This window comes from Microcebus murinus, chromosome 1, assembly GCF_040939455.1.
Source record: "Microcebus murinus isolate Inina chromosome 1, M.murinus_Inina_mat1.0, whole genome shotgun sequence".
Classification (NCBI taxonomy): Eukaryota; Metazoa; Chordata; class Mammalia; order Primates; family Cheirogaleidae; genus Microcebus; species Microcebus murinus.
The window spans coordinates 146,083,945-146,108,476 of NC_134104.1; the positions used below are offsets into that span (position 1 = coordinate 146,083,945).

At 46.9% G+C, this 24,532-nt stretch overlaps 1 protein-coding gene across 1 annotated transcript; it reads right to left on the reverse strand.

The window, feature by feature from the left end:
* Positions 1-3,867: 3,867 nt before the first annotated feature.
* CX3CR1 (C-X3-C motif chemokine receptor 1) lies at positions 3,868-22,510 on the reverse strand. Its single transcript, XM_012742174.3, has 2 exons — positions 22,319-22,510; positions 3,868-6,908 (listed from the first exon to the last, which is right to left on the reverse strand). Exon 2 carries the CDS (start codon positions 6,897-6,899, stop codon positions 5,832-5,834), a length of 1,068 nt encoding a protein of 355 aa, XP_012597628.2. The 5' UTR covers positions 6,900-6,908; positions 22,319-22,510; the 3' UTR covers positions 3,868-5,831.
* Positions 22,511-24,532: the final 2,022 nt, after the last annotated feature.

The window sequence follows — 24,532 nt, forward strand, 5'->3', positions numbered from 1 at the left end:
TGCCATGGCGTCAGCCTAGCTCACAGCAACCTCAAACTCCTGGGCTCAAGCGATCCTCCTGCCTCAGCCTCCCGAGTAGCTGGGACTACAGGCATGCGCCACCATGCCCGGCTAACATTTTCTATATATTTTTAGTTGGCCAATTAATTTCTTTCTATTTTTAGTAGAGATGGGGTCTCACGCTTGTTCAGGCTGGTTTCAAATTCCTGACCTTGAGTGATCCACCTGCCTTGGCCTCCCAGAGTGCTAGGATTACAGGAGTGAGCCCCATGAACAGCCACTAATTTCTTTCTTTTTTAAGGCTAAATAGTATCCCACTGTGTATATGTACCACATTATCCACTCCTCTGTTGGCGGACACTTAGTTGTCTTGGCTACTGTGACTAGTGCTGCAATGAAAATGGGAGGGCAATTTCTTTTTGACAAGCTGATTTCAAAAATTCTGGGCAAATACTCAAAGGTGGGGTTGCTACTTTATATAGTAATCCTATTTTTAGTTTTTGAGGAAACTCCAAACTGTTTTCCATAATGGTTGTACTAATTTATATTCCCACCAATAGCGTACAAGGGTAGGCTTTTCTCCACATTCTTGCCAACACTTGTTATCTTTTGTCTTTTTGATAAGAGTCATTCTGACAGGTGTAAGATGATACCTCATTGCAGTTTTAATTTGTATTTCCCTCACAATTAGCAATGTTGAGCATTTTTCATATACCCGTTGGCCATTTGTATGACTTCTTTTGAGAATGTCTATTCTCAAATCTTTTTTAAAAAAATTATATCTGTAGAGAAAGTGATGGTAGAAAATCACCTCAGTGTTAAATAATAGTTATTTCTGAGAAGCGGAATATTGTATAATTTTTTTAAATTTAAAATTTCTTATTTTCTAATTTTTCAATTTTTCATATTTTCTATAATGACTGTGTGCTTCCTTTAGAATCAGAAAAGGATAAAAAGAATTTACAAGAAACACCTTGAAAGCTGAACAATATTACCTAGCATTTAAAGAAATACAAATTAAATTTTTATTTTTTGTCTCTATCTAAATGAAGGAGGAAATATGGGGCAAAAGAGTAACTTTCCTGCTGAGCATGTTTTGCGGTTGCCAGCGCTGTCTCGGGCGTGTCTGGAGGAACTCCTGCAGTTGCCTAACGACATGCCCTCATGCGACAGAAATAGAAACTCTCGATGCCACGCATCCTTCAAAAAACAACTTGGCCCTTTGTGGATGGAGAGTGTCTTGAAGAGAGGCCAGATATTTCTAAATGTGCTCAGACCTACTTTTCTCACTTGCTCTCAGACTGTGCTACTCTTGGGGAGCCCACAATGGGGTTGCCAACTCAGCTAGTTAAGCAAACAATACTACAAGTCATGCTGAAACTGAAGCGGTCCCCAAGGGCTAGTGAGTGGGGGGCAGGTGGGGAAGAAAATTGGCTTTTGGGTTAAGACAGACTGCCCCAATTTTGAAGGCACTAATGGGACAGGTGCTACCCAAGTGGACCTCTCATAGTCAGGCTGCCATGTCCCCAGATTGAATTGGTGGCCTTTTGGGACCAGAGGTGAACTGTCTCCCTAGACACCCAGGGACAGCATCTCAGAGGGAGAGGAATGGGAAAACCACTAGATCTTGCACACTTGCCGGGTGCAGGGGATTGTAAGCCCGATAGCTCTTCCTAGTAACTGAAAGCATATATTCTGCATCTTTCTTGGTGGCAAGATCCTGGGAAAGGAGATGCTCTTTAGAATGACATTTTTTTTTTTTTTTGAGACAGAGTCTCGCTTTGTTGCCCAGGCTAGAGTGAGTGTCATGGCGTCAGCCTAGCTCACAGCAACCTCAAACTCCTGGGCTCAAGCAATCCTGCTGCCTCTGCCTCCCGAGTAGCTGGGACTACAGGCATGCGCCACCATGCCCGGCTAATTTTTTCTATATGTATTAGTTGGCCAATTAATTTCTTTCTATTTGTGGTAGAGACGGGGTCTCAGGCTGGTTTCAAACTCCTGACCTTGAGCCATTGGCCCGCCTTGGCCTCCTAGAGTGCTAGAATGAAATTTAATGGGCATAGAATAAACCTGAAGTGAGTAGAATTATCTGGAAGGGATTTGGCATTTCACCCAAGCACTGGACAGCCTCTGGCTATGGCTGTCCTTTGACATGAGCCTTCTGTCTAGGGGTTGGCCCACCCATATCTTGCTGGAGGCTGCTGATGGCATCTGCCTCTGGGGATCCTGCAGCCTTTGCTGATGAGTCTCTCTCGGTTGACACCATGTGTCATCAGAGATAACGATGTCTCCAAACAGCTATCACCAAACTCTGTGCCACCCAGCATGTCCATGTGCAGAATGATTCTGTTAAACTCTGCAGCTGCTGTGCTGCAGGCTTCTCCTTGCCTACGTCCTAAGCCTGCAGACTTTCTTTCTGTGCTTTCTCTGTTGCCCCACCTGTGTTCTCTGCTCTTAGAGGCCGGTTGGGTCTGTATTCTCATCGAGATGAGGAAGGAGGTGGTGGACTCTGAGTCAAGGATCCACCTCTTGCAATAATTCACTGTGGGACCTTGGGCCTCCTTTTCCTTACCTGCAAAGCGTGACATTGGACCCAGTCATCTCTGATCACCCCAAAGTATGTGGTTCTGGGACTAGGAAAAGCAAAAAAGCCAGGATAAGCTAGTAGGAGTTTCCTCGCTGGGAAAAGAGCTATCTAATCATAGTGAGAAGAAGAATAAAAATAATTGCCACCATTCTTTTGAGCTTGCTTTGCCAGGTCTGCACTATAAGCTTTTTGGTAGAAATCTCACTAAAGCCTCTACTAGAACTGTAGCAGGTGGAAACTACTTTTATCTTTATTTGTCTGATGAGGAAACTTAGCCTGAGAGATGTGAAGTAACTTGCCCCAGGTCACAGGGTACATATGTTGGGACTCATCCCAGATCTCTTTGCTTCTAGAGTTCGCTGTCTCCCTCTGCTTTGGGGAAGCCCAGAGCTCAGATGCAGAGTGGGTCTGATCCAGTTGTGCTCTGAGGGCCAGATGTCTTTTCCAAATGTGCCTTGCTTTATTCAGACACCAGCATCCTTAGATTTTGAGTGTTTCAATGAATGTCCTTATTTTTTCCCCTATTCTGTCCTATTCATCAAAATGAATGAATGAATGAATATAGGTTTCTTATGGCACAAACTCAATTTTCTTCTAGAAATGAAAGTGCTTGTTCCCCTACTTTTATTTCTCAAGCTGAAAGAATCATTTCCTCCTTGGAAGTCCAGAAATAAGTTAAACTTTTAAAAGTCTCAAGGTTCAACAGCTGGAATGACGATCAGGTAAAAATGGAGCAAAACTCGTGAACATCCTACAATGGAGAACTACCCCCTCCATTTGTTGTCTGAGCCCACACCACAGCTGACAGCCCCAGCTCCAGAAGGTTCTTACCACTCATTCTGCTTCTGTTTTCTCACGACGTAAGCTGCTCATTCTCTTGCACACCTCCTTTCCACAAGCCATTCCCTCGGCCTGGAAAGCCCTTCTTATTTTCCTGGAGAACTCCTTTGCCCTAAAGACTCAGATCGGAAATCATTGTCCTTGTGCTACCACTTAATGCAAAGAAAGCATGCTCATTCGTTCACTTCTCTGTTCTGCATTTAAATGTTAAATCTCTGAGGACAAAGCCTTGGGCTGATCATCTTTGGAATAGCTCTGGATCTGAGTTCTTGGGTTGTATATAACACGTGCTCTATTAAGATTTTGCAATATACTGATTTCGTATGCACGTATCAAAAGCTACAATGTTCCCATGCCCTTTGACCCAGTTATCCCCCTGGCAAGGAATTTATCCAGAGGAATAATTGAATAGGAGAAAGGAAATCACACAGATGAAAGTGCTGTCAAATATATATTTGCTAAATATTGGCAACAAGTTAAGTGTTTATCAATAGATTAATGATGAGTAAATTATGGTTCCTGATCTTAAAGAAACATGATTCATTCTCTTATTCATTAAACAAACATACCGACTGCCAGGAATGTATCAGATACACAGCAGTGAATCAGATATCACATCTGCCTTCAACGAATACACAATCTGGTAGAGTCTTCTAAAATGATAATAACAAAACTGCACAGAGAGCTATGTTGCTACATAGAGAGCTACAGAGAGCTATCTGGGGTCTAATGTTAAGAGAGAAAAAGGCAGATTACAAAACTGTACATTAAAAAAAAACTGTACATTATAATTGCAACTCTAAACATGTGAAAGTGTGAACACAGTCTGTATGGGTGAATGCAGAAACGACGATATTGATGTGGTTAGATCATAGATGACAGTTTCTTTAGCGTTATTATAGTTTTTTCCTAAAGTTTTGGATTATCCCAAATGTTTCTGAAAAAAATAAAGCTACTCCAGTGGTCCTGGCTCCTCCGGCTGGCAGTAGCATGAATGATGGGCTTTTTTTTTCCCAGATGGGTAGGGGCTTGCCGTGAGATGATTGGGAGGAAATATTCCAGGAATCCGGGAAAGCTGGGTTATGGAAGACTCTCACTCTGTAGACTTACTCTCACTCATCGGGTGCCATCATAAGACCTCAGTCTCTGGGCCACATCATGCAGCACAGTCTGCAGGCCCTTCCATCAGCACCTCCACTTGGGCACAGTGCAATGGTGCTAGGTGAGGGGAAAGCTCAAGTCTGGGAACCAGACATGACTGTTTGGACCTGCAAGAGTTGATGGCTGGTTTCTCATGCTAGAAAGGATGCTCCCTGTGCAAAAGGTACCATTATCCCCCTTCTATGGATGTAGAAACTGAAGTGTGGTTGGCCCCAAGCTACCCAGCGGGTAAGTGACAGAGTTAGAGTTGAAATCCAACCCTCCTCACTTGGGGGCAGGGTTTGTTCTTTCTATTTTTCCTCCTGGCCTGGGAGCAGGTGGAGCTTATGAGGTTAGATGAAAGATACCTGGCTGACAGGATGGGTGGGGTCCTTTGGGAATGGGGAGGCAATGAGGAACTTGTTGGTGGAACCACATGGTGGAGGGTCTCAGAGGCCAGGCATTTGAGTTTGGACTTGATGCAGTGGGCAGTGGGGAGCCCTTGTAGGTTTAGAGACATGATAGAAGAAGGTTTAATGAAGAGGACGCTGGGAGCAGATGCTGGCTGGTGTGATCAGTGGAGAGGCTGGGTCAGAAACATGGTAAGGATGGTGTGCAGCTCTTGTCCTGCCTGATCAAAACAATACTCATCCCTCTGATGTTTTGGAAATATGTCTTCCTGCACTTCTAATCATGCGATTGGACTGCAGCTGCCTTCCTGTGTATTCCTTCCCCATGGATGGGCAGCTCATACAAACTTGGCCAATCAGAACCCTTCCCTGGGAATTTTGACCTTGGGACCAGAGGGGCATGGGTGTCAGTCTCTCTCTGGTGATAAAGCTGTGTAATGTGAGTCTGGGAGATCTGTCACTACTCAAGATTTGAGGGTCAGAGAGAGGAAATTCTAGCTAGGTTCAAGCCCTGGTTTCCACTTACCTTGAGGGCTCAGCCACTGCTTTGCTCATGTCACAATGTGAACAATATTCACCACCCCCTTTTTAACTAAACTAGTCTGGCTTGAATTTTTGCTGTTGTAAACAAACAAACAAAAAGATGCTGACATTTGCTCTAAGAGGTATGTCTACTCTTTATCATTCAAATTTTGAGCATAATCCTCAACAACACACTAGGATTGTTTTGTGGGCGTTGGGCCCATAATTTCTTGCATGTAAGAAACAACGAAGAAAAAAAATATGTCCTCGTTATTCAGTGTCAGATTCAGGAACTCTGGGTTGTCTGTAGAGACAAGGCATTGAGGATCCGTTCAGAGAAGGAGGGACGCATCTCCATCACTGGTGTAGTAAGTGAAATTGCTGCTCAGAATACTTCCCTGCCTGCTCCTTTGTGATTCAGATGGGGAGAAACCGACGTGGACCGAACGCCCACAGAAGACAGCCAGGCATTTCCCATACAGGTGGTAAAGGTACCTTCTAAACTTCTCCCCAGCAAATGCATAGATGAGGGGATTGAGGCAACAATGGCTAAATGCAACGGTCTCAGTCACACTGAGGGCCAACCTCAGATCCCTTCTCATGTCACAACTGGGAAAGAAGTCATAGAGCTTGAGTGTCTCCAGGAAAATCATAACATTGTAGGGTGTCCAGAAGAGGAAAAACACAATGACCACCAGAAGGATCAGTTTGATGGCTTTAGCTTTCTTGTGGTTCTTGCAGGAAAACAGCGTCTGCAGGATTCTGAAGTAGCAGTAACTCATAATGAGCAGAGGGAGCAGGAAGCCAACGAAGTTTGCTTCCACGTTGCGCAGCACGGGCCAGATCTCCTGGAGGACCTCGGGGTAGTCACCGAGGCACTCGTTTTCTTTTTGCTTTGTGAACATGAACTGGGGTGCCGCCACCAAAATGGCTGCTGCCCAGACGCCGAGGCTGATGGTGACGCCGTGCTGCACGGTCCGGTTGTTCATGGAGTTGGCAGCCAGGACTATGGCTAGGTACCTGTCGATGCTGATGACGGTGATGAAGAATATGCCTCCGAAAAAGCCGATGAAGAAGAAGGCGGTAGTGAGTTTGCACACGGCATTGTGGAAGCCTTGTTCACTTAGCAAGTAGTGAGTCCAGAAGGGCAAGGTGGCCACGAAGAGCAGGTCAGACAAGGCCAGGTTCAGCAGGTAAATGTCAGTAATACTCTTGCGCTTCTTGCTGTTGGTGAGGGCGAACACCACCAGCAAATTTCCCACCAGGCCGAATGCAAAGACAAGGGAGTAGAATATGGACATGAAGACAGTCCCAAAGGCCACAGCTTCCCCAATGTCACAGGCTTCAGAGGACTCATCATACTCAAAGTTATCCAGGTATTCAGGAGAGAGGGTGGGCATGGTGACAGCCTGGATCGGAAGGTAAAACGAGTGACAGTGTTAGTTCTCCGAGGAACACCGGTGGAATTCTGTCTGGCCTCACACATAGGCAGGTAGGAAGAAACAAATGCGTGTTGGCTATTTCCCAACTTCACACATGCCATCTCGTCTAATGCCCTAACAGTCTTGTGATGGAGGCTGCAACAGACTCTTCTGACAGGAGAGGTGGCCGGGTACCCGAGAGGTTTAATGACACACCCAAGGCCACACGGTAATGGCTCAGCGGGCATTTGGGTCTAGGTCTTTGGAAGCTTGAGACAAATCTCTTTTTCTTTGACTTTCAAAAGTCTCTCCAAAAGGTGGCTAGCTTGACCAAGGTGTGGATAAGGGAGAGAACACAATGGCAGGAGGCATGGGTGGGTGGGTGGTGGAGTGAGGCCATAATTCATACCTCCACTCCCAGCTGCCCCAAGGTGACTGTCCACCTTCTCCCTTTATTTCCACCTTTTCCACCCTCTGGCCCCTCGTTTCTCCTCCATGAAGCTAGGCCTGGAGAGCAGTTCTCAGACTCAGAGCCTAGAGCAGACCAACACCCAAAAGCCCTCTTTTTTTTTTTTTTTTTTAAATAGGTGAAAGCACCACTAATCACAAATTATGCAAACGAGTTTCTTGCATCTGGGGAAAATGCAGGGGTCAACACATCTGGGTGCAATGGATGACGAGCTTCTCCCTGGAAAAGCCACCTCTGTGATCACAGCATCTCCCCTGCTAAGCAAGCATCACCTTTGTTTTTTGAGAGCCATTTCTCTTCCACTTCCTCTTGGAACCAGCAAGTCCTTCTCTTCCTTAGCAGGGATCAGACAGAGTCATACGTAGAGTGACCCACTTGTTTTGGCTTATCCAGGACTTTCCCGGTTTTTAGCCCTAAGAGTCCTGCATCAGAAACCCCTCAGTCCCAAGCAAACTGGGTCGGCTGGTCACCCTATAGCCCTGAGTGAAGAGGAGGTGTTGCCATCATCCGGGGCTCTGCAGCCAGAAGGGGTGCTTGATCCCACATGGAGGCTGGGGCTCAAGTAGCCTGCTGGGCTGGGTCCCCAGCGCCTAATTCACCCGATGGTCACCAGCCCTGTGCTTCACTTTGCCCGGCCTTCCCCACTATTCTATCTCCTGTTTCCTTCTGGGCAGGAATTGAAAACGAAGACATTTCCATACAGGCGGGGAAGTAAAGCTTGTCCCACTCCCTGCTTTTCCCAGCTGGGATTTGCTGGCCATTTACTGCCAACAGAGAGGCAGCCCTTTCGCACTGCTCCTCTGAGCACCTCCTCCTCTTCCTCACGACGCCACAGACAGGCCCCTCAGACACTGGGTGTGCTCAGAGCGTGCCTCTGGGTTGACAGTGGCTCCCCTCCTCACCACAACTTAAAGCAAAGCTCCCACGCAGTAACCAAGGGAGTTTCCGCACCTCACTGCACCCCTTCCTTGATGGTTTTACCCAGGCGAGGCGGTGTCTTGCCAAGGGGAGGCGCCCTCCCCGGCCAGGGCGTGGCCCCTCTCTTCCCAGCTTCTGCTCCGCATTCTGCGTGTCTCACACACTCTCCCGGGGTGAAGGGGCCTGGCTTTCCCCCCGGGCCAGCTCAGGCTGTGATGGGGTTCTCAACCCCGGGAACGTGCATGCTTTCTTTGCTTCGGGGAACCTCTGGCTGTGACCTTAATCAATCATATTTACATTGAACAGTATAAAATTGCTGACATGCAGCTATTTTTGAGCTACACAAATGTCAGTTTTATAGGATTAAAGCAGATACACTGGGGAACAGGAATTGTGACTTAGTGTGTATAGTTTGTCCCAGAACATAATCTTCCCAGACGTGCTGCTGTATAAGAACAGAATAGTCAAGTCCTTAGTGATTCTATGTTAGGGACATTGAGCTAGCCACCCTCTTCCTCCTCTTCCTCCCCAGTAAAAACAGCTGGCAAAGCTGACCTCAGGAGGCCAAAGCCTGTGAAAATCATTGTGCATCTCTCTATGCCTGTGGTCAGTCCTTCAGGCCAGGAACGTCTGTGGACTTCGGCACTCCCAAGATCAAATCCTGCCTTTGCCCTCTCTGGCCGAGTGACAGGTGAGCGTGGAAGCTCCGAGCCTGACATTTGTCATCTGCAAGATTGGGCTTCATTCCCATGAGCTGTTCTAAGTGGAGCACCTGGCACAGGTTGTTGCATACAGCAGGTGCTTAATAAGCATTAGCTCTGTTTCCTGCATTGCATGAGGAAGCACGAGCCCTCTGCATTTTCAGACTCCTCAAAGCTGCCTGTGGACTCTCCTGTTTCACCTCCGCCCTGGGTGCTATCGGAATTTGGTTGTTAAAGGTTGATTTATTTTTCCCTGAAATAAAACATGCTTTCTTCTCAAATTATTTGGGAGGAGGGGGAGTAAGCCACTCTTTATCGAACTTTTACTAAACTGCCAGGCCCATTGCCCTACATGCATCATTATCTAATCCTCTTCATGATTCTGAGAGCAAAGTCCTGTTTTAATTCATTGCCATGCTGAATGGCTCAGGGGATATTCGTGACAAGAGGAAGAGGAAGACTGGGACAAGAAGGGGAGAAAGCAGAGATAGAAATAAGTAACAGAATTGCCCGACTGAGTGGCAGGGGTGTGGTGTCTTAAATCCAGCCCCTTGCCCTGCCGGGTGCCCAGGCTCAAGGCTGCCACACACACAGGGACACCTTCTCTAATGTGCACCAAGACGACAAACAAGCCAGAGGTGGTCCCGGTTGGAGGTACTCAACGGTCACTCAGCAAATTATGTGTGAAGTACCCACGGCACAGGCTCGGAGTGGCAGGGACCTCGCAGAAAGACAAGTCAGACACAATCTTAGCCATGAAGGAGCTTGTCGTCTGAACAGGGAAATTCACCCAGATTAAGACTTTGATAAAGACAGGGGATGGAGGAAGTGGGTCAATTTATCCTCTGTAGATGGGATGCAATTTCACATAACACGGTGGAAGGGATGACTTTGGCTGGCTGGTGGTGATACCACTTATTGAGAGCCAAGTGGCTGGTCGTGGGCATCAGCCTGTCTTGGGACCACTGCCTGCCATGCAGAGGGTCCACTCAGGGAAGGGACAGCAACACTCAGCAGCCCTCATCCTGGCTCTCTGCTGGCTTGGCGTCCATAGCAAAGGCCCCAGAGAGGCCCCAGCTCCAAAGGAGTCTTCGGAGCATGGACACAGTGCCACGAATGTGGGAGGTGCTCACCCAGCATGTCGTGACCCTGCCGGGAGCCACTCCATACCACGAGAGGGATGTCACTTTGAAGGAGTCCCTACGTGATTCTGAGGATCTGCACTAGTCACCCAGAGACATTATTGCTCTTCAGGTCACCTTTCCATCCTGCACACATTGTGCCTCACAGGAGCACAGCAAGGGCAAGCACCTGGCCCACCCCACAGCTGCAAGTGGGGAAAGAAGGACTGACTCCAAGGCTCTTCCCTCTCTCCCTCCTCCTCCCGCAAAGAGGAAGGAGACCCAGGCCCTGGCCTCAAGGGGCAAACCCTGGCAAAGGAGAAGAGACAAGGACACGATGACTATCAAACAGAGTCCAAAACCCAGTGGTAAAAAGCCATCAAAGCAATGGTCTCAGCTTCCTCTTTTAGAACACAACCTCATAGGTTTGTTGAGAGCATAAGAATAAAGTAACATTAAATTGTTTATGGGGATAATGGCTCACTGTTGTGTTGCTTATCCCAATAAGCGATGTAACATTATTAAATCTAGCATAGTGTCTAGTACAGGGTATTAGAGACATGCACATAGACGTGCTCCAGGAAATGTGTACACACGGACAGTCACTGCAGCAAGCTTGAAATAGAAATGAAAGGAAACAACCCTGATGTCTGTCGGTACTGACAGATCAGATTAAAGCACAGTAAATTTAATTAATGGAATACCAAGCACCTGCTTAAAAATGAAAACAGGCAGATCTATATACTCTGTTATGGAACAATTTCTAAGATATACTGGCAAGTGCAAAAAGCTAGGTGAGGTACCGTATATACAGTATGCTGTCATTTGTAGAAAAGAACGGTGTGTGTGTATTTTGCATAAAGTTTAAATATCTCTGAAGGGGCACACTAGTGGTGGTGACAGCAACTATCTTGGACAGAGGTCGTGGAGAGTAGAGGATGGGGGAGAGGAGACATAGTTTTCATGTGGAATTTTTTTATCATATGCCCATATTACCTATTTTGGAAAAGAGACTAATTTATTTGGGCTTTTAAAAATAAAAATAGACAAAAATATGACTAATATGAAAAACTGAAATAAATAAATAACCTAGTACAATAACAAGCGCACTATATCTGTTCAATAAGTTGTAGCTGACACATAAAACGATTATCTCTACTTTATGGGTAGGTAGATGTGCTCAGAGAGGGTGAGTAACTTGCTCAGGGCCACACAGGTTGTATGGTAGGGCTGCAATTTGGGCCCAGAGGTGTCCAGCCTCAGCATTTTTGTTTAACTTGGCATTATAGCCCTCCCCCTGTGCCCCTCTCCCAAGACTAGGAGCTCCTAAGGAAAGAACCATGTCCTCTTTAGCTCTGCAAGCCAGTGTTCAATAGGACAGGCCTGGAACAGAGTGAATGTCATGTGAATATTTGTAGAAGAGTAAATATTGTATCCTACTCCTTCATTCTGGGGAGTTCAATGGGAGTAGTGCCAACAGCACCCTATTGATTGTCCTGGTCCTGTGGGTGCTCACAGGGCACGCAAGGGTACATTTTGATCATGAGCCAGGGGCCCTTGGGCTTTGAGAACTTAAGTAGGTGCCTGGTGTGTTGAGTGAATGAGTGATGAAAGACCTAGAGGAGCAAGAAAAGAGGTGATCAGCCTTGCAACATGGAGCCCCAGAGATGGGCATGGGTCCATCAGCTCTCCACAGTTAGACAATGACTTGGAAGATAAAACCTCTCATCTCGGCCAGGCGCGGTGGCTCACACCTATAATCCTAGCACTCTGGGAGGCCGAGGTGGGAGGATTGCCTGGTCTCAGGAGTTCGAGACCAGCCTGAGCAAGAGCGAGGCCCCATCTTACTAAAAATAGAAAAATCAGCCGGGCATGGTGGCGCATGCCTGTAGTCCCAGCTACTCGGGAGGCTGAGGCAGGAGGATCGCTTGAGCCTAGGAGTTTGAGGTTGCTGTGAGCTATGATGACGCCACTGTACTCTAGCCCTGGCAACAGAGTGAAACTCTGTCTCAAAAAAACCCCCAAAAACCTGAAACTAAAACTTGTCATCTCAACACACTCCTTTCACGTGTGGCTGTTGAGCATATCTGATCATGAAACAGATGCCAGCGTAACTGCAGCTCCGTCTTCTATGCAAATGTCAAGAAACAGTGTGAGTCATGAGCGACACTGGGCTTTATCTGGTTGGAAAGGGACTTGTAGATGGCATGCTCGAGCCAGTTCACATCTGCCCTGAGACAGCCCCATAGCATGTGAGGGCACCACAGATACCAGATATCTGATGCCAGTGAAGGACATCTCCAGGGAGTCATTCCTCTGACCTTGATAGCTTTAGCAAGCCACCTTTTTAGGAATATTGGGCCTGAGCTGTGTAGATCGTTTATTTCTGGATCCTCTGAGATTTTCAAGGTTGGAGAGATGAGCCTAAAGATAGGGTCTCCTGGCAGCAGATGGGAGTGTGACCAGCCCTCTGGTCTAATTAGCTTTCACCTTGGGCTGGACAATGGCTTTCCTTTGCCCCTGAGGACACCGGAAAGCAAGTGTATGAATCCGGTGAGATAAGCATTTGCAGCAGCATCTACTCAGCGAGGTTTCCTGTGGACAAGGGTGGAGAGAAGAAGCAGACACCCTGGGCTGTCGCAGCATGAAGGCATCATCAGCTGAGGCTGCATTTTACATCTTAGGGCAGTAGCCAGCCAAGAATGTAAACCTTCTCTAGGTCTGCTCAGGCTCCTCACCCTCTATTTAGTTAAGTCAAGGTTATAGGAAATGTCATGAAGCTGGGAGTTTGAGCTGAACCTAGAAGTAGAGATTTGGATGTGTGTATGTTTCATACCCAAGTAGAAATGCATTTTGTATGCTCTGCTTTGTAAAATTCCTCTCTCTCCTCCGCTGCCCATCCTGGTCTACTTCCTCTGGCCCACTTCCTTTTCTTGTGCCTGCTTATTATTTTTTAACTCCTTTTCTGGTTTGGGGGAGTCATTGTTACTGATTATTTCCAACCAGCTTCCCTTTTCTATACTTCCCTTCTCTTGTAGGTGGCCCCAATCCATTTCTTCTTCTATCCAACATCCTTTTTACGTTGCTTTCCCCTCTCCTTTGACTTCACATCCAGCTTATTATTTCTAAATCCAGTGATATCTTCTTCCTCTTTTCTTTTCCTTTCTCTCTTTTTTTTTGAAACATAAAAAGTCTCACTCTGTTGCCCTAAGTAAAGTGCCATGGCGTCAGCATAGCTCACAGCAACCTCAAACTCCTGTGCTCAAGCAATCCTCCTGCCTCAGCCTCCTGAGTAGCTGGGACTAGAGGCATGTACCACCATGTCAGACTAATTTTTTCTATTTTTAGTAGAGACAGGGTCTGACTCTTGCTCAAGGCTCAGGCTGGTCTCCAACTCTTGAACTCAAGTGATCCTCCTGCCTCGACCTCCCAAAGTGCTAGGATTACAGGCATGAGCCACCACCGCTGGCCTTCTTCTTTTAGTTTTTTAACCCTCCTTGGTCTCTCTGTTTATGGTTTTTTAGTAAACCCCTTAGTGAAGACTGGGTTTGAGGTTCAGTTTAATTCTGAAAAAATTGTGAGGCTTAATTTTTTTCTTTGTACAAAATAAAAGTAGAGAATTGCTGGAGCCCCAAGCCACACTTTCCCCCTGGGCATGCTATTGTGCTGTTTGCATTCCAGAATCTGGAATGCAATCAAGTTATGCTTAGAAAGCCCCAGTTTAGAAGAAGAGGAGGCAGCCAGTCTAGGGTGCCTGCTAAGTGTTATGCTCCATACACAAGATGCCATTTAAAACCCCACAGGAGATATGCATATCCCTACCGTACAGATTACCCAAGAGAGGCTCAGAGAGATTTGGTTAACTTATCAAAAGAAGCAATAGAGGCCGGGTGCAGTGGCTCACACCTGTAATCCTAGCACTCTGTGAGGCCAAGGCGGGCGGATCGCTCAAGATCAGGAGTTCGAAACCAGCCTGAGCAAGAGCGAGACCCCGTCTCTATTAAAAATAAAAAGACATTAATTGGGCAATCAAAAATATATAGAAAAAATTAGCCGGGCATGGTGGCACATGCCTGTAGTCCCAGCTACTTGGGAGGCTGAGGCAGCAGGATCGCTTGAGCCCAGGAGTTTGAGGTTGCTGTGAGCTAGGCTGATGCCATGGCGCTTTAGCCCAGGCAACAAAGTGAGACTCTGTTTCAAAAAAACACAAAAAACAACAACAAAAAAACCAAACAAACAAAAAAAGAAGCAATGGAGCCAGGATCTCAACCCCAGACAACTCTCTCCACAAAGCCCACACTCCTGCACTGCAAAAGGGAAGGGAAATCTGCAGGGTACCACAGGCCGAGTCTCTAAAACTAGAACTGAAAATAGTGGACATAGGCTGCCTGAAAAGAAGCTGGTCCATGATGCAGCCCTGAATTGCCTGTGTTTCTCCCTTCTGGACTCAGCAGGCCGACCCTCAGGGAACGGCAAGTGGAAAATGGAAGGTGGGGTACTATTTGCCACTCCCTCCAGGCATGATAGGTGGTCCTCACTGGTGGACCTCTAGAATCTAGCTCTCATCAGTAGTAGTGAAGACATTGACATTAGTTTCTCTGGAGAAGAAAAGGCCCAAGGCTGAAGGGGTAGCCTATGACCTGCCTTCAAATGTATCATGGTGCCTTTAAGGGCCACATGCTTCACAAAGGCCCACACATTCCATGCACCAATGGCTGGGGGACCTGGAAGGGCACTCCGGCTCTGCCTCAGTTGTCTGATGTGTGAAATGAAAACACTGGACCAGACCACCTATAAGGGCCTTGCCAGCTCTGGCCTGCTCAGTTTTTCAATAAGAATCAAACACAAAGAAGCAGTCTTAAAGAGCAGCATGAGTCCTAGGTCAGCGAAAGTGTGATCTAATGGCAACAGAATGTCGGCCCCGCACACGGCCCAGGGAACATGATGCTTCTGGGTCACAGCCTGTGAGTGTCCCTTTGGGAGACAGAGTGCTGGATCGGTTGAGTTTGAGTCTTGGCAAGCCTTTTACCTTGTACTAGACAGGAAGGTTGTCAGTCAGCCGCCATGCCCATACTCCTGGCTGTTTGGGAAACCAAGTTTTATCAGATTCTGATGTATTTCCCATTTATGATGGCGGCTATTTTTATAACACACAAAGGATGCAGAGAGAGCTAAGGCTGAAGGCAGATGGAAGGACCTTACATTCCACGCTAAGGAGCTATTAGGAAAAATTTTACAACTTGTACCTCTTCCCCTGTGTAAGTAAATTGAGTGACTGTCTATTCCTGTAGTAATGAGCCCAGTTAAAACAGCATGGCATGGCCACCCAGCAGGGTTTTATATGGGCCAAATGCACACCCAAGATGAAAAATAGCAACAGGATAACCTGTTGGGTTAGTGGGTTGCCTCTTTACAAAACTGCCATTATTTTGGGTTTGACACCCCTCCCTTCCCTTTCCTTTTCAAAGTACTTTACAATATTTACTTATTTATGTCAAAGTGAAGTGTGAAATTTTGAAAGGAAATACTTTATAACTTGTTTCAATAACTGAGAAAGAGACTTGTTAATTGTTCAATTATTAAGTCAATATATTTTGAGCATCTTTACCATAGGCTAGTGTAAAGGACAAATAAAAATTAAAAATAAGAGGCCGGGCGCGGTGGCTCAGGCCTGTAATCCTAGCACTTTGGGAGGCCGAGGCGGGCGGATTGCTCAAGGTCAGGAGTTCGAAACCAGCCTGAGCAAGACCCCGTCTCTACCAAAAGTAGAAAGAAATTAATTGACCAACTAAAAATATATATACAAAAAAAAAAATTAGCCAGGCATGGTGGCGCATGCCTGTAGTCCCAGCTACTCGGGAGGCTGAGGCAGAAGGATCGCTGAGCCCCGGAGATTGAGGTTGCTGTGAGCCAGGCTGACGCCACGGCACTCACTCTAGCCTGGGCAACAAAGTGAGACTCTCTCAAAAAAAATAAATAAATAAAATAAGAGGCCTAATTCTCCTTGTTGAACATAAGGGAAGAGAGTCTCCTTATCTCCTTTTTTCTTAGAGCATTTACTTGAAAAAACTTGTAATGCTAAGTACTTTCTCCTCTCTTGGAGTATGCATAAACCCTTTTGAAATTTGATAGGCCTTTTGTTGGCTTTCTGACCCAGGAAAGTCTCAAGGACCTGGGTGTCATCCCTTTGAAATGTCAACTTCAAGGCCAGGGCTCAGCATCTAGGAAAGGCCAGTGGAATTTGAGTGGAGGGCTCAAGTCAGGGTGCAGAAAGCACCAGGGCTGAGAAGGCAAGAGTGGGATAAATAGAGGAGCCTCAAATTCCACACTAAGGAACTATAAGGAAAAATTACTAAAGACTTCGAAATAGGCACATGCAAAAAATTACTGGGAGTACTTCCTAACACACCCTTTGGGGCGGGCTATCTGCCCCTTTCATTGTCTGAGACAAGTTACATTATTAATTTGTAAATTGTAGAAAACTGATGGCAGTGTAAATATTAATAATTGTTGTTCATGGAAATACAAATTGTGTCTGATGGAGATGCACTGGATTAAGTACCTTGTGGATATAGACCAATTTGTGTTTATTTGTAAATTCCATCTCAGCATTTCTGGAAGCAGCTCACCCATGCTACTGCTGTGGCTATAGTCTGTTCATTCTCATTGCTGTATGAGATTCCACCGTGTGAATATTCCACAATTTATTGTCATTTCTACTGCTGGTGTATGTGTGAGTACTTTCAGTTTGGGGTTAGTTAGACCTATGTTGCCATGAAAATGTTTGTGCATGTACATCAACAGCATGGATGCATTTTAAAACTTCAATGCTGAGCCAAAGAAGTCAGACCAAAAAGTGGACCCAGGCCAGGCATGGTGGCTCACATCTGTAATCCCAGCACTTTGGGAGACCGAGGCAGGAGGATTGTTTGAGCCCGGGGGTTCAAGACAAGCCTGGGTAACATAACAAGACTCTATCTCTCCAAAAAAAAAAAAAAAATTACCCAGGCATGGTGGTGCACACTTGTAGTCCTAGCTGCTTGGGAGACTGAGGCAGGAGAATCCCTTGAGCCCAGGAGTTCAAGACCAGCCTGAGCAACACAGCAAGACCCCATCTCAAAAAGAAAAAAAAATGAAAAAGAAAAGTTGACCTACTGTATGAACCCAGGCATATGAAGATCAGAAATAGGCAAAGTTAAACAATACTGTTTAGGGGTACATATTTAGATTGGGTCAGACTATAAGGAAAAGCAAGGAAGCAATCACCATGGAAGTCACGCTTGTGATTACTTGTGGGGAGGGAAGTGGGGGGCTCCTGGGGGTGAAGGCAAGGTTCTCTCCTCTGCCCCAGATGGTGGTAATGAGGGAGAGCTATTCTAATATGTTGTTAACCTGGACACTGTTTTTTCAGTGTGTTGTATTTCATAATAAACATATGTTTAAGGAAAAGAACAAAGATGGTCTGGAAAGATATTTCTACATCTGGAAAGATGTAGAAAATATTGGGGACATGCTTCAGGACATAGGGCTGTGCAATGCTTTCTTGACTAATAGCCGCCAAAATCACAGGCAACCAAAGCAAAATTGGACAAATGGGATCACATCAAACTAAAAAGCTTCTGTACAGCAAAGGAAACAATCAACAAAGAAATGAGACAACCCACAGAATGAGAGAAAATATTTGCAAATTACCATCTGACAAGGGACTAACAACTAGAATATATAAGGAGCTCTAACAACTCGATATGAAAAAAAATCGAATAATCTGGTTAAAAATGGGCAAAGAATCTGAATAGACATTTCTCAAGACATACAAATGGTCAACAGGTATATGAAAAAATGCTTGACATCATTAGTCATCAGAGAAATGCAAATCAAAACTACAATGAGATGTCATCTCACCCCAGTTAAAACAGATTTTATCAAAAAGACAGGCAATAATGAATGCTGGTGGGAATGTGGAGAAAGGGGAACCCTCATACACCGTTGGTGGGAATGTAAATTAGTGCAACCACTATGGAGAACAGTGTGGAGGTTCCTCAAAAAACTAAAACTAGAACTACCGTATGACCCAGCAATCCCACTGCTGGGTATATATCCAAAGGAGGAGAATTCAGTATATCAAACAGATATCTGCACTCCCATGTTTATTGCAGCACTATTCACAATAGCCACGATATGGAATCAACCTAAGTGTCTATCAGTGGATAAATGGAAAGAAATTGTGGTACATATTCACAGTGGAATATTATATAGTCACAGAAAAGAATGAAATTCTGCCATTTGAAATAACATGGATGGAACTGTAGAACATTATGTTAAGTGAAACAAGCCAAGCACAGACAGACAAATCTTGCATATTCTCACTCATATGTGGGAGAGCTATGTATTAAAAACAACTGATGTCATGGAGACAGAGAGTAGAATGATGGTTATCAGAGGCCAGGAAGGGTAGCAGTGGTGGTGGTGGGGGGGTGATAAAGAGGCGATGGTTAATGGATGCAAAAATATAACTAGCTAGTTAGACAGAATGAACAATATTTGATAGCACAACAAAGTGACTATAATCAACAATAAGTTAGGATATACTTTAATAACTCAAAGAATGGAATTGGAATCTTTTCTCTTTTCCTTCTCTTCTCTTCTCTTCTCTTCTCTTCTCTTCTCTTCTCTTCTCTTCTCTTCTCTTCTCTTCTCTTCTCTTCTCTTCTCTTCTCTTCTCTTTCTTTCTTTTTTTTTTTTTATGAGACAAAGTCTCACTCTGTTGCCCAGGCTAGAGTGCCATAGTGTCAGCCTATCTCACAGCAACCTCAAACTCCTGGGCTCAACCGATCCTCCTGCCTCAGCCTCCTGGGTAGCTGGGACTACAGCCATGCACCACCATGCCCAGCTAATTTTTTATATATATATCAGTTGGCCAATTAATTTCTTTCTATTTATAGTAGAGACGGGGTCTCGCTCTTGCTCAGACTGGTCTTGAACTCCTGAGCTCAAACAATCCTCCCACCTCGGCCTCCCAGAGTGCTAGGATTACAGGCGTGAGCCACCATGCCTGGCCAGAATTGGAATGTTTCTTAACACAAAGAAATGACAATGCCTGAAGTGGTGGATACCCCAATAAACCTGATTTGATTAAGCCACATTGTATGCCTGTTTCAAAACATCAAATGTACCCTGTAATGACATACAATGATTACGTACCCATAATAATTTAAAAGAAAAAAATTAAGGAGGTGGAATACAGGTTTTCTTTCCTGCCAAGCTTCACAATCTAAAATAGCTGCAGTTTGGCCAAACAAGAAGATGAGGTGCTTGAAGTGCCAACGGTGGCCAGAGCGCCGCGGGAATCCCACCTGCGTGGCAGCTAGCGGATTCTAAGCACCCGGCGAGGGCAGGCAGGATCAAGATTCATCTGGAAGCCTCAACCTTCCCTTGGCTCTAGTGGGCATAGTGAGTGAGTGCAGCCTCTTGGAATTCTTGGACTGTGCTGCTAGGAATCAGAATGGTCCTCAGAAAAGTCAGCCACCATCTGGACTCTGTCCTCCTGGCTCCACTGCCTCCTGTGACGGTGACCTGGTTTGGAGCAGCAGGAGTTCCCTTCCCTGTTCAGCTCATCTGTGACAGGTGCTGGTTCTGAACATCTTCGAGCTCAGGACTCTGGGTCAGTGGTTGGAGGAACAGCTGGACGCCTGGACCTTGGGCAGGAGGTCTCTGCTTTGGGAGGACCGTACCTGACATCGCTCAGGGTGGGGGAAGGGTGCCTCTTGGCTGGGGTGGGGACAGAGATAGAAGTTGGTCCTGAACTGGGTCAGCTCTCTCCTGCCCCCATAGCTCTGGATCCCTCACAATCTCATTCAATAGCAGCCAGTGTTCTTCAGGTACCCCAACTTTCTGAGCCTTGGTTTCCCCATGATAACAATGCATATTGTTTCTTGAGCACCAGATATCGCAGGCAGTGTGCTAGGGACTTTTTATATTAATATCATGCCCCAAGCCTCACAGAATGTCAGCACATATCCTTTACCTGGCTTCAAGGGCTCATGGCCAATCTCCATTTTGAAAGCAAGAAAGGGACTTAGCAAGTGATGGGCACAGTTGCTAAGTGCAGAGCCAGGACTTGGTTCCAAAGCCAAGCTGCCTCCGCCACCCACCTGTGAAGCGGGGACAGTTGTGGGGCAGGGCTGGAAGGTGGACTTATGAAGCCTGGCATAAATGTGGCTGACGATAGCGGGTGCTCCCTTTCTGAGGTGTGGTATGTACCAGGTTAGCCTGAGATCAGCCTGAGGGCCAAGGGGGGACCAAACCAAGACTGAGGCTGAGACCACTTCCTACCCCGTATCTTCTTGTGAAAATAAAGCCAAGCAGAGAGCAAGGTGAAAAACGGAATCCGCCCTGGCCTTCCTGAGCCCATTTTTCTTTTCGGGATCCCCAACCCCCAGTCACTGTCCCCACCCCCTGACCCACAGTGGTCCTTAAGGCTCAGCAGCCCAGGTCCCACCCCACATCCTCTCAGGAAGCCCAGGTCCTTCTAAAATGCCCTTGGTACACCAAGAGCGGTGGCTCACGCCTGTAATCCTGGCACTCTGGGAGGCAGAGGCGGGCGGAACACTCAAGGTCAGGAGTTTGAAACCAGCCTGAGCATGAGCGAGACTCCCGTCTCTACTAAAAATAGAAAGAAATTAATTGGCCAACTAAAAATATATAGAAAAAATTCGCCGGGCATGGTGGCGCATGCCTGTAGTCCCAGCTACTCGGGAGGCTGAGGCAGAAGGATCGCTTGAGCCCAGGAGTTTGAGGCTGCTGTGAGCTAGGCTGATGCCATGGCACTCTAGCCCAGGCAACAGAGTGAGACTCTATCTCAAAAAAAAAAAAAAAAAAAGATAAAATAAATAAAAAATAAACAATAAATAAATAAATAAAGTGCCGTTGGGGCGAAGGATGACCGCCCTGGAGCAGGGAAGTTTTCTGTCTGCTTTCCCATGGTTCAGTCTTCTTTCCTTTTGGCTCAATTTTTCTACCCCAAGTTTTCTATTTCAAATATTTGAAAAATTAAAAAAAAAATTTGGTGGGGGAGGGTGAGGAGATGTGTGAGAGAATCCTAAAATTCTCTGGTCTTTCTCTGGACTCAGCTATGAACTCACGAAGCAGGGACTGCAGGCTCTGCGGGGCTGCGAATGCCGGACACGAGGTGGACACTGAGGAACAAGTGGCAGCAGCCTCCCCTCGCCGGGGCTCTGCCTTGTGTCCTGTCTGGCTCCCACACTTTCTTCCCAAGGACCACACTTGCCAATGACACAAAGCTTTCTGGGCCTGAGAGTCCTCGCAGTGGTCTTAATACCACATATCAAAATTGAACAATTGAATTTGTGCCAGCGATTCATTAATTAAAATAGTTGTTATTATAAACACAATACATGCTCGTTATGAAAATTGTAGATGGCACAAAAAAAGCATGGAAGAAAAAGGATAAAAAAAAATCCCACAAAACTGTCCACAATCCAACTTTCTAGAATCAACCACAGCAATCTTAGCTTCTCTCCATCTAATCTTATACATAGTTTATATTTATATTAAGTACACTTACATTTATATTAAAATGCAGATGCCATTTTCAAAACTCTTTATTATTACATATTCAAACATATATAAAAGCAGAGAGAACCCCCTTATCCCCATCAGCCGGTTCCAACAGTTATCAACTCGTGGTCAATATTTCATCTATTCCCCACTTCAGGCCTCTACTGGATTATTTAACTTAAAACATCTAAGTGTGGGTCTCTAAAAGATAAGGACTCTTTAAAAGAAAAATAACATCAGTATTATTTCTCATCTTTAAAAATTAGCAATAATTCTTCAATTTCGCTTAGATGCAATTTATAGCATGGATCATGCTTTTTTTTTTTTCAGTTAATGTCAAATCATGAGCTTTTCTCCATGTCATTACTAGTTTTCTCCTAACATGTAATTACGAATGCCTCTAACCCCATTCCGTCATGTTGAGTGTGTTATAAACCATCTAATCGCTCATTGCCTCCCACTCCTCCACCCCTTAGACACTTGTAGGCTGCAACATCCTCAGGAAAATGGTCTCCATTGTCCACTTGAGGCAAACCCATCAATATAACCTGCTTTGACCACTGTGCCCCGTCCCACCCCGAAACAGGTGACCAATGAGTCCTCCGTGCCTACCTGGCGTAGACCTGGGAAGGGGACCTCCACTCGTGCCAATCAGTCACCCTGTCCCACGCAGACTCTGCCAGAGGCAAGTATTTCCCTTTTCCTCCCTCTGCGGGCATTTTATTTGCAAAGTTAGCCAATAGTATCTGGTTTCCTGTGAGATAGACTATCTTTAGATGCTGCCGCAGACAAGCTCAGAGGCTGAAGGCCAGCGCCACAGGAGGAAGACAAGCTCAGAGGCTGAAGGCCAGCGCCACAGGAGGAAGACCCGAGCCCAGGGGCAGACTAGGGCGCTAGGGAGCGAGGTGTGGGGGCCGTGCCCTCCCCCCACCTGGGTGGAGGGCAGGGGACAGGCCCTGTGGTCAGCTTAGCCCAGCCAGCTGCCATCAGCAGGGAGCCTCAGGCAGGCTGTCAAACTCATGGGGTGAGTCCCCCATAAAAGGGAGCGCTTAGTACTCCCTGGCCAGCATCGGGGTGCAGATCAAATGAGCGCAGCCTTCCCTCCAAGTGTGGTCCAGGAGCTGGGAGCTTACACAAAATGCAGCCCCTCACACCCCACCCTCCACCCACTCAATTAGAAATGGCATCCTAGTGTGATTCTGAGGGGACTGGTAGGCACACTGAGTTTGAGAAGCACGGGCACTCAAATGTCTAGTGAGCGCCTCACACTTGGTAGACGCTGAATAAATATTGTTCCTCATCTCCCTGCCCCTGAGCGTTCAGTGGCTCCCTATACCTGTCAGACAAGCCCAAGTCACTTGCCTGAGGGCTCAGCTTTCCCCCAGGACCTGGCCCAGGCTCCTCTGCCCTGCCCCACCCTGACTCTCAGGCCCTGGCCTGCTCCCTGGCCTGGCCAGTTTGGCCATCTGGCCTTCCCATCACTCCTTGCCTGCCTGACTCATTCTCACTGCAAATACTGATTCTGATCTATCCCTTGCTAGGGTCTGGCCCAACATGTGCCTTCTGTACACCTTCATTAGATGATGGGTACTCCTCGGAAGCCTCTCCTGGCTCCTTGCTGCCCAGCATCCTTTAGCTCCAGTCGCTGTGGACTTCTGAGGCCGGGTGCTCTGTGAACCCCCACTGTACCCCTCCTTTTCTCCCCCTCCCCAGGTGCAGCACTGACCAGGACAGAGCAGGGGGCTGGGGCCACAGGCTCAGGCTTGGTGGCCTGGCCACAGTTGAGGAAGTCCACTGCTAGTTTCCTTTCTTTGTCACCTTCTGGCCTTCGTGTTTGGACATCTTTCTCTTCCCCTTGGCCGGAAGGCTGCTGGATGCATGCAGAGTCGGGACTCTTCTGACACTGGCCTTTCTCACCCGCTCCATGATACATCTCCCAGGGCCCTCTCAGCAGGGCCAGCGCCTCAGCCTCTTTCCCTGCCTCTGACTCCCCTGCTCCTCCAAGGGCTCCTTTCTGGGATCCAGCCAAGACTCCCCCCTCTTCCAGCTCTTCCAGGACAGTCTCACCCATGCCATGTCAGTGGTCATGACCCCACATCCCCACCTCCAGCCTGGGCCTGGGCAACTCCCACGTCTACCCAACCTTCCAGCTCTCTCGTCTTTCTTCTCGCTACTTAGCCCATTGGCTGCTCTCCACTCAGAAGCCAGAGAGCTCTTTCTGGAGCCCAAATTTGCCAAATCAAAAGCCTCCAAGGGTGCTCCTCATTTCTAATTTAAGTCGGTGGCCCTGCAAGCATGGCTTTAGCGTGACCTGCCTTCTCACTTCCTGCTATGCTCTAACCGCTTCCACTCCCCCCGCACGCCATCTCCTGGCCTGTGCATGTGGCAGCTCTCTTCTCTTCCCACCTCACCTGGCTGTCGGGCCTGGGACGTGATTTTACCCCACTTCGAAGCTAACCAATAAATACGCCTTTGTTGTCCCACAGACACTGGCAGCAGACAGGACTTTATGCACAGCAAGCGTGAGCACGGTGTACTGTGTCCCTTGCCCTCCAATCCTTGCAGGGTGACGCTATGGGCCCAGATGGACATCTGTGCACATGCGAGGCAGGCTGCGTTACAGGAGAGGAGCACTGAGCTTGGGAAATGTGCCATTTGATACCAAGCAGTAAGCAAGCCTGCTCTTTGGCCCTGAGGGAGATGTCACCTCATTCCTCAAGATTTCTCACTGCAAACTCGACTCTGAGAAATGGGCCAAGCAAAGAGCGTTGGGGCTTTGCATTCTTAACACATTCATAGAGATGAGAAGAGCCTCGGCAGCCTCCT